A 10,030-nucleotide genomic window follows, 5' to 3' on the forward strand; every position below is an offset into this window, starting at 1 on the left:
AACATATTTCAGACTACAGGACATTGAAAAAGACTTTAATTTCCATGTAGGTTTATTGTGCGTAAGTTTTTTTTGCAAGTGTAAATTGAATTAAGTAAAATGCTTCTATTTTTATTACTTTAAATTGATTAAACTTAATGACAAGTTACAGATATTTGACACTAATTTCGAGGTTAAACAATTTGGTAAATATGTAGAGTAACGGTATATGCGAAAAAAAATGCTAAAAATCCGAAAATACTTTTATTCTATGCTCTTTCACTTCCTCTTTTCAAATCAACCGGCGGAGATAAGAAATTCCAAATACTTTAGGAGATATAGATTTTTTTAATTTTGCAATACAACACCTGTACAACCATTAGACCGACGCCATTTTTGTTATTTTGCCGTGTGTTCGTGAATGCGTAATAAATAAAATGGTCGATTAGGTCAGGTCAGTTACATTATTAATACTTTCAAACTAAGCGGACATAAAAAATAATGTGAATTAATTTCAATGGTTCTTTAGTTTTAAAGTATTTATAATGTAACTGACCTGACCTAACAAACCCGGACAATATCAAAATAAAAAATAAGACTTTAAAATTAGAAACGTTAAAAACCCACCTAAGTTGGAGGCGGGTACATTTCCTTTGCCATTAGAAGGAAATGATGTAGTCGTTCACCTACGTCGCGATACCTCCGACGGATTAATAAATAAATAAATAATCACGTATTGGTTCATTTGAATACTGGCCAATCACGGAACTGTCACGTGACAAAATTGTTCAATAAGAAACATAATAGATACTCGTAAACCAGAAACAATGGTGATCGCCGCATGAATACCCAGGTATTGTGATGAAAATTAAAAAATTCGATATTCCTAAAGTATTTGGAATTTCTTATCTCCGCCGGTTGATTTGAAAAGAGGAAGTGAAAGAGCATAGAATAAAAGTATTTTCGGAATTTTAGCATTTTTTTTCCGCATATACCGCGACTCTACATATTTACCAACAATTTTACTAAAGCATTCCAGCCACACAGGTTGCCAGCGAGAGATGCTTCTCATCTGCTGTAAACACCATCTCCAATCGTAGAGCTAATTTAACTCCTGAACGTGCAGAACAAATTATTTTTCTGCATGATAGATTGAAGAACAGAATTTAATACTCTATGACAATCTCTCTCAGAATTTTTGTGCCGAAAAGTGGAAATGTTGAAACAATGTGAATGTACTTTTCAAACAACATGATTTTTGGTGCTCAGTTAGTTGAAGCTCAGTAAGGACTCCAGAAAAATTGACAAGGATGAAATTATTCCAAAGTTATGTTACATTTACACAAACATATACGTACTTGTAAACTGTGGTTATGTTAGTTGGATGATATCAGTTACTAATGAACCAATGGAAACAGGTTAGATTCAATGGAAAACATGTTTTTTTTTCCTAGCAGTGCAAATTATAAAAGCACTCTGTAAATAGTTACCCAAAATTAATAAGCCCACTTCATTTTAATACTTTATTCAAACATTATACCTACTAAGTTTAAGGTAAAAATAATTTCCCAAAAGTGTAACTGTATCACAAAAGCTCAAGCTTCGAGAACTTTCAAGTAGGCTCGCTCGAGCTTGGCTCAAAGTAAAATTCTTAGGCTCGCAGACCTCTAATGTAGGTCTATCTATTTAGTAGGCTAACAATGATAATGGTTTCTTTTTTTATTTCCATATTTTTCTCAAAAGTTCTCACATTTTATTACTCCATCACAGTAAATTTATGTGCAATAAACTGAAAAAAAAAAACTCGAACTCGACTCGATACTCGCGAGTATTTTAGCAAACTCGCTCGAGCTCGACGTGAAAATCTTCTGCTCGCAGAAGCCTAATTTATAGATAAATTACCAAAAAGTCAGAATGAGTGGTAATGCTGGGTGTGGTTACAAGACCTTTAACTGTTTCAGATACCACTGATACTTCATTTTTACAACTGCTTTGACTGAATCTTTCCTAAAATGCACAATCATTTAAGAAAAAACTGCTCTAAAAATATATCCTACATAGCACTACCCCACTAAGGTGCAGGTTATAAAAAGTGCCATAATTCAGTGGTCAGGACCCAGAAAGCAACCTCTCCTGCCAATAAATATTACAGGCTTATTTAAAAGAATAAAATCTCTGTGTCTTACCATAGTGACTCTAGGTACTTGTGGTGCAATACTGCAACAGTTGACATCATCGTCGTGCTTTGTCACGCGCACGCCAGGGTTATTCTGTTATCAGGCATTTAGAAAGGAAGATTTTCAAAGCACAAGTTAATCTGTGGTAACCTATTACTAATGTATCTTGAATGAATTTGCATGCAGCAAGGTCAGTAAAATGTAAATACTTGGTAAATACGTATTAAGTAAATGAAAGTGGCATGGTATTGCCCTACCATCTTAATTTCAGATGTATGGGAGCTGGACAAAGTTTGGCAAGTTTTGTTTTTCCACCTTTGTTTGCTCATAAAATCATCTGGCAATGTCCAAATCAGTCAACGGACTATAGAGTAATGATTTATTATGAGAGAAAAGATTATGGTGTAATTTTCAGGCCGATTTCGCTTTCAATACACAAGATTTAAGTGTTAATGGTATTATTTTTTGTGAAATCTGTTTATTAAAAAAGATAGTGTGTTAATTAATTAACAACATTTAAATGTTTTATGATACTAACTTGTTCCATTAATTATGTTCTTTTACAATATAATAATTTTTGTGATATTCGCAAATAAAATAAATCTGTAAGAATTATTGTGCTTGAAAAAATTTACTAATGTTGAAAGGTACAAAATACATCATAATGGAAAAATGAGTAACTAATAACATTTCAAAAATTAGAAGTTAACTTTTCTTTTTTTTTTGTACAAAATTTGGTACAAATCACATGCAAAATAAATTATTTTCATTGAATTTAATATTCAGATTACATATTTGTCATTAGAATTCAGTTTTGATTGACTAAGTATAATTATATTCATAAATTTAATTGCATTTTGGTGCCTATGGTGTGTTGACATTTTTTCCGGGGTTTATTGCAATACACCATACAATCTTGTCCCTAATTATTACCTCTATGTTCTGAAACTGTCATTATGAAGTTCCTAATAAGCACATGTATTTAACCACCATTTTCAGATCAGGAAGAACGATCGCGGTCTGTCGATGCTTTCCGCAAAGGCCATAAAGATGTGCTTGTGGCTACTGACGTGGCATCGAAGGGTCTCGACTTTGAAAATGTACAGCATGTCATCAACTATGATATGCCAGATGATGTGGAAAATTATGGTGAGTAGTAAGTCAAGTGAAGATAAGGGGTAATGACTTTGTGATGCTGAAAGACTTGATTATTGTCCAAAAAAATAATTTTGTGTACAGCAAAATCTCATTACAATGTGCATAGTTTTGATACCTAATAGTGAAAGTACTTTATACTGAAATGTTATTAAATTTAAAATCTCTCACAGGGATCCAAAAAAAAATATTTTAAAGTGGACCTGTAAATACATACTATTTCTCCCTTTTCATAACATTTCCTTGTTAATAAGTGTATGAATTTCCGAGTACCTTCAGAACAGTCCCAATTGATGCTCTCACTTTTTTTTTATACCCTCAAAAGCTGTAAAACTGGATTCCTCCGTCACATCTCTCGGGTTCAATCCTTAACTGCATTCTTTTCTCCGTAGTGCATCGTATCGGGCGAACTGGTCGGTCAGGAAAGACTGGAATCGCCACAACGTTCATCAACAAAGCCAACGACGAATCAGTGCTCCTGGATCTCAAACACCTGCTGATGGAAGCTAAGCAGAAAGTCCCGCCCTTCCTGGCATCGCTGCAATCCGAGAACGAGAAGTACCTGGACCTGGGAGGTGAGCATTACATCCATAAACGAGAAAAGATGATAACGCCTTGTACTAGTACATCGGGCTGCTCGCTTCGTAACCATGCCAAAAGTCATAATATTCACTTTTACTGGTCACTTGTATGTAAACTTTTGTTTTGCTTTCACAGATGAAAGAGGATGCAGCTACTGCGGTGGTCTGGGCCACAGAATCACAGACTGTCCCAAATTGGAAGCCATACAGAACAAACAGGCGTCAAACATTGGTCGCAGAGATTACCTGGCCAGCAACGCTGCAGATTATTAACTTGTGCAAACTGTCAGCATAAGTTTTGAGCAATTTGATGTAAATTATGGAACCTATTAAATAATTTTTTTTTATGTTTAAAAAACATTTTAAACTTAATTTTTTTTCTTAGTAACTTTGTTGACATTAAATAAATCCATTCCCCAACACAAAACCAATTATGCTCAGCATAAATCAAGTCTCTTAAAATAGATGGTATCCATTAGAAATACTATAGGCAAATATGGGCATTCAATTTTGATTGTACTGTTGATTATTAAAAGCCTTTTACAGTAAAACCTGTCTAAGATGACATGGCCCAAGAAAGTTTCCCACCTATGTCAGACTAATGTAGCACCAAAAGTTTCTCATCGCATTAACCTTAACATCCTTTGTTTAATACGTTTAGGGGTTATTAGATTTTCCTGCTTAAAAAGCACTAAATCTAAACAAAAAATCTTTGTTTTCTATCATAAATCTTAACCCATTACATGCCCCAATACATCCCAAGCATAGTAACCACTTGTTTTGCACACTAAATTTAGGTTGGGGTTTACATGGTTGCTTGGCATGTCAAGCAGTCTAACTTGCCCAATACTTATCAGGACATTCACAGTAACTATGATACTGCAACCAAGGTTATTGTACCATAACATTTAACGTGCACAATATGTATACGGCCATTTATGGTAATTATGGAACTTTGTCCGAGTTTATTCGTCACTTGCTGTTCATTTATTTTCACTTCATGTGTGTTATGTACTATTTTCAGCTAAGTTGACGGTAAATAATAGACGTATATTTCATACGTGTGTTACTTTTTGATAATGCATGGTAAAAATTAATTATGTTCATGTGGATAATATTTGTACTCATTTTGAGAAACCTTGTGAGTAAATTTACATCCTTATTTTATGTTACTCTACATTAACATGAACAATATTATAAGTATGATACAATAAATGACAGCTACCGTAGAAACCCAAAAAAATTGTATCTCGTGAATTTAAGAAAAATTACTTAACACAATTTAAAAAAGGGAAATGAGTTTTAATACAAATTAAATGTTTCAAAAATTTTTGAAATAACAAATTTCTTTGAAAATTATTGTATTCACAAATTTTTGTATAAATTCAAAAATTTTTAATTACCTCACCGAGTCTTTTTCATAATTATGAAATAGATAATTGGGAATGCATTGCGACGGCAGAAAGGATTTTAAAAATATCTCGCTCTTGTTTATACGTGTTTTTTCAATATTTAAGAAAAGAGTTGTTATAAAAATTTATTAGAAAAGGAACGTAAAATTTAAAATGTGATTAAACGAACAGCTGCCATGAAAGCTGGAAAGATAACCAAATATATCTGTGGCCCGTGCTGATTCAGGCATTCAGCAGTCAGAACAAAAACTTCCTTTGTTCTATCAACTCGCCCTCGCTCCCAAGCCTTCAAGGGCACGGCAGGATTACGCTAATGTAAAACAACTCAAGTTGACAGATAAAATTACTTCAAAATGAGAAAAAATTAATTTTCATCAATCTCCCAAATGGAATTTTTAAAAAATTCTCATTTCATTCTTGCCAATCTTATTAATCTTTATAATGCTAATGAGTTGCATCACGGTCAGGTTTCTCTTGGCCAATCATAGCACTCCTGTGGTTTTTACTGGCTACCTAATCACCCGACTTATGGGTGTTCTTTAAGCTGAGACCACAGCTACAAGAGACCCAAATTAAGTCACCAGAGAATATAACAGGGGTGCGAAGGCCCAGATAAATTATGCTCTAGAACAACAATAATTGCATGACTGCAGGAAAAATATGCATTTTCGAGAAGAAAACACAGTGTGATCATATTTTTCAAGCAAAATATCAGGCTCATTTTTAAACAGACCTCTTAAAACCTAAGCTTACCGCAGGTGAAAAGTTTATACATTACCCTAAGTGAAGGAAGCCTACATTTATTTGTTCAGATAACTTTATGTTTTTAGTAGTCTAGTAACAAGGTACTGCCATTTCAGATAAAATTATTAACCTTTAAAAAAAAAAAATTGTCACCATGTGAATAAGAAGTGAAACTTCAATGATACAGGTGAAATACTGTATAATAACATATATGAGAGTGCAAGTACTTCTGTGCACAACTGAGCAAGTATGCAATATGGCAAGTGTGCTAGAATGCAACATCATTGAGTGCCCTACCCCTTATTTGACATTGAGTTCCCCACTCCTTATTGCTACACTTTTTTTTTGTCTTCTCAGAATTACGCTGTGTGACAAGTTCATTGTCTCGAAGAAACCCACCATCTGTGAAGAAGTTTCACTTCGAAAAAGATTTACTCACCACTCAGAGCATGATGAGGTTCTCTGCCACAGCGAGGTTGAAGAGAAAATTGTCGAGCGCAGGCGGCAGATTCCTCTCTTTGAGATACTCGACGCTCACCATTTGCTTGCCTTCAGGGGTCGTTACGGTGGCTACAGACCTGCCAACCCACGCACCAGCATGTCAGACCCAGCATTGGCAGCGTTAGCAACTAACACAATACCTGTACTTTGCCCAATGCCCAATGCCTTCTGCATAGAAGTGAAAAGGACAACACAATACCATTCGTTAAGGACAAGATTTTATGGTGAATCACAAGTAAAAAAAAAATCATCTGAAATTTTAAATATTACTCCATACAGCACCCAAATCCCTTAAAACCTTTAATTAATAACATTTTTAACAAAACGTAAATCAAACCACAAAAATGTGATATTTTGATGCATTAAAGTCGGTGATTTTAATTTTAGACTTAGGTTCATACCAAAATGTATGGACCATATGCATAGAAAAATATTAATTCTATTAGTGTTTGTACTTGTATATCTTAATAACTCATTCGTTACATTATTTATGTTGGTGCATTTTTTTTTAAACACACAAATGCATGAAGATTTATTTTTACCATTATAAGTAAAACAATAATACCAAACTAGACTGATTTGAAAACAGTATTTAATTAAACATGAAACTATAAAATCTTGTCTTTACCAACTGTGCATGCCAGCTGATCTGAAGATTTTAAAATCTGCTCCTCGCAGTCACCCCTGTCGTCAACTGGACATAACACAACTAGAACATATCCTGACTCACACTTTTTCCAACTAACAGCATTCTGAGAAAAAGTGTCTTGTGTTTTAATACCGCACTGACTAAAATAAAACAGCAAGATTTCAAAAGTATTCGGCCAACTGTATCGCACATCAGCCCTATATGCAAAGGTATTTTTAAAATTAATTTTTTTTTGGATCTGAGTGGACCTCAGAGCCACCAGTTGGGCATTCTGACCAAACAAAACACAAAACTGTAAATACCTAGAGACAGGGCCAAAATAGGAGATTTCTGTGTTATTGTTTTTTAAATCCGTTTATTAAAAAAAGATAGCATATTGCCGAGCAAATATGATACTTAAATGTTCCATGATACTAATTTCACCAAAACAGTGTCATTTTGACTTATACGTGATACATTTTCTCAAAATAATGATTTGTAATAACTAATAAGCATGTATAACTTTTCAGAATAAATAAAATAAATCTGTTAGGTATTTCTGTGTTTGAAAAATGTTCTCAGGACATAATGTAAAAATGAGTAACTAATAACTGTTCGAGATTAAAAAAAGTAAACTTTTACCAATCTTTTTTATTAAATTGTGGTACCAATGTCACACTAAATAAATTATTCTTTATTGAATTTAATATTTAAATGTTTAGGTATTTGTCATTAAAGTTGAGTTTTGATTGAAAATGCGGATTATTTTTATAATTTTAACTGCATTTCGGGGCTTTGTTATAATTTTGGTGTTATACATGATGTATTGACATTGACATGCTTTTCAGTGTTATTTTGATTTTATCGCACAACACACATAATCTTGCCCCTAGTAATAACATATCCAAACAGCATGATTAAATGTATCATATAATACAGTTTAAATATACTTTAATCATTCAAAGAGAGGAAACTGAGTATGAGCCAATCCACAAGTACAAAATTAAATTTCACATAATTTCAATTTAATATTGCTGAAAATTTTCCACCCTGCTTACATCAGAAGCAAACAGGCCAACAAACGACACAAAATATAACAGAAATCAGGCCAGTTCATAGCTTATTTTTTTAAATCTGTAACTATTTTTAAATAATTTAGCCAAGAACTTAAGTAATTGATTATTTAAGACTGTTGTGTGTTTTATATGTATCTATTTTAAAAATTCAACTATTACCATAGTTGTTTCTTGCTATTGCAAAAATACTTACTCCAAATAATTTTTAAAATTTTAACCACCTCTCTACAACCAGCCTCTTTGTTAAAAATGTAGTAAAAATACAAAAATAATAATGTTATTAACTGTACAAAATTCCTCCAACATTATTTTTGCTCATTCATAACATCCCTTTTAAAGCCTCAAATGCTTCATCAATTCTCATATTTGTTTAGCTATTTTTAAAAGTTGTGCGTTCCATCTGTTTTTTAAGTTCTGCACAAATACTGTACATTATATTTGGTTGGACAATTTATACATTATTCTTCACAATATTAGTTTAATTTTAATCTATATTCTACAATTTATATTATATTCTAAAATTATATTACCATTACATTAACAATAAAAAAAGGGGGTTGTCTGTAAAGTCGGTTTTTAAGGACAATAATTTTACGTGATAACTACATAAGAAAACATTGATGAAAAATTGCATACTTTTATGAATTGAAATGAATTATTATCACTGAATTATCATTATTTTGTGTAATACAAAGAAGGAGTTAATTGAAAATTACAATTTTTTTCATGGAATACTAAATAAAAGCAGATGACTTATTATATGATCGTTTATATGAGATAATAATTTTTTAGTCAAAATTGTAACATAACCTATTATTACTGCACTGGCCGACCGATGCTACTTTTTTTTTAATAATCAAAGAACAAATATATGAGATTATATCGCTAATCAAATTCTTAAAATGCAAGAATTAATTACCTTTTTTGCAGCAATTGTTGTAATAAACAATGGAAACCACTTTAACTTTTCACTTCACTTTATAAACAGTTGAAAAACAGTTCACGTGTAGGTTGTGTGCTGCCGCTGTCTCTCTTCTACTCGGATGCATCGTCCGATGGAGTGGAAGAGAGATAGATGCGTCACGAGCCGATTGTGCCTCTATTGCTTGTTCCGCGCTCTCGCTTGCACGCTCGGCCCAGGCGGAACGTGACAATGAGTCATTCTTTTTCGTGCGTGCAGCCGGCGTTCATCGATTTATAAGACGTTATAACGTCAAAAAGAATGAAGCAAAAGTTTATTATCTCTCCTTTTTCTCCCTTTTATTTTTACCTTAGCTGCTGTAGCAAGTCTCTGGTTTTGTCTGCGATCTCCCTCACCATCTGCTGCTCTGAGACTTGGTTGTTGCTTGCCAGCTGAACCATGAACACAGCTATGTCTTTATGTACCTTTGTCATTGCCATGCTCTCTAGAAAAAAAAAAAAGAAAACTTGAATTATTAGAATACCTTTATTACACACTATTTATTTATGTGTAACATCTTAGGTCTCTGTATATGTCAATTGGTGAGAGTAATTTCTCGAATCCGACGGAAGTCAAGGAATGGAAATGTGTAACAACCATGACGGTGCTGCCATCAGTGGTGGATGGTGCAAACCAGAGTTCACAAAGACAAAGGGAAACTTGGTAGTATTAACTGTTTGATTAAATTTGAACAATATAGGGAGTATTTTAATTAAATTTCTTGTTGAAAATCAGATCCAAAGCTGGGGTATAGTATTTTTTCAAGTATTTTTAACTTTTGTCGGAGAAATTTCACTATACAGTATAAAATTTTGT

The 10,030-nt window shown here is 33.0% G+C and overlaps 1 protein-coding gene and 1 long non-coding RNA gene across 3 annotated transcripts in view; one reads left to right on the top strand and one right to left on the bottom strand.

The window, feature by feature from the left end:
- LOC134536869 (ATP-dependent RNA helicase abstrakt) overlaps positions 1-4,250 on the top strand; it is a 25,496-nt gene extending 21,246 nt beyond the window's left edge. Inside the window, exons 12-14 of one of the 2 annotated variants that reach the window (XM_063376920.1) lie at positions 3,156-3,305; positions 3,704-3,886; positions 4,029-4,250. In XM_063376920.1, the coding sequence (XP_063232990.1) occupies positions 3,156-3,305; positions 3,704-3,886; positions 4,029-4,165 (470 nt within the window). In that variant the 3' untranslated portion in view covers positions 4,166-4,250. Of the gene's footprint in view, positions 1-3,155; positions 3,306-3,703 lie in introns of both variants that reach the window. The other variant, XM_063376919.1, reaches the window with a different exon arrangement.
- The window catches only part of LOC134536870 (uncharacterized), a 17,319-nt gene extending 7,638 nt beyond the window's left edge, over positions 1-9,681 (bottom strand). The window contains exons 1-2 of the long non-coding RNA XR_010075889.1: positions 9,524-9,681; positions 6,488-6,626 (exon numbers count right to left, since the gene is read on the bottom strand). This is a non-coding gene — a long non-coding RNA (uncharacterized LOC134536870). The remainder of the gene's footprint in view (positions 1-6,487; positions 6,627-9,523) is intronic.
- Between the last annotated feature and the right edge of the window lie 349 nt (positions 9,682-10,030).

This window comes from Bacillus rossius, chromosome 11 (assembly GCF_032445375.1).
Source record: "Bacillus rossius redtenbacheri isolate Brsri chromosome 11, Brsri_v3, whole genome shotgun sequence".
NCBI classification, from domain to species: Eukaryota; Metazoa; Arthropoda; class Insecta; order Phasmatodea; family Bacillidae; genus Bacillus; species Bacillus rossius.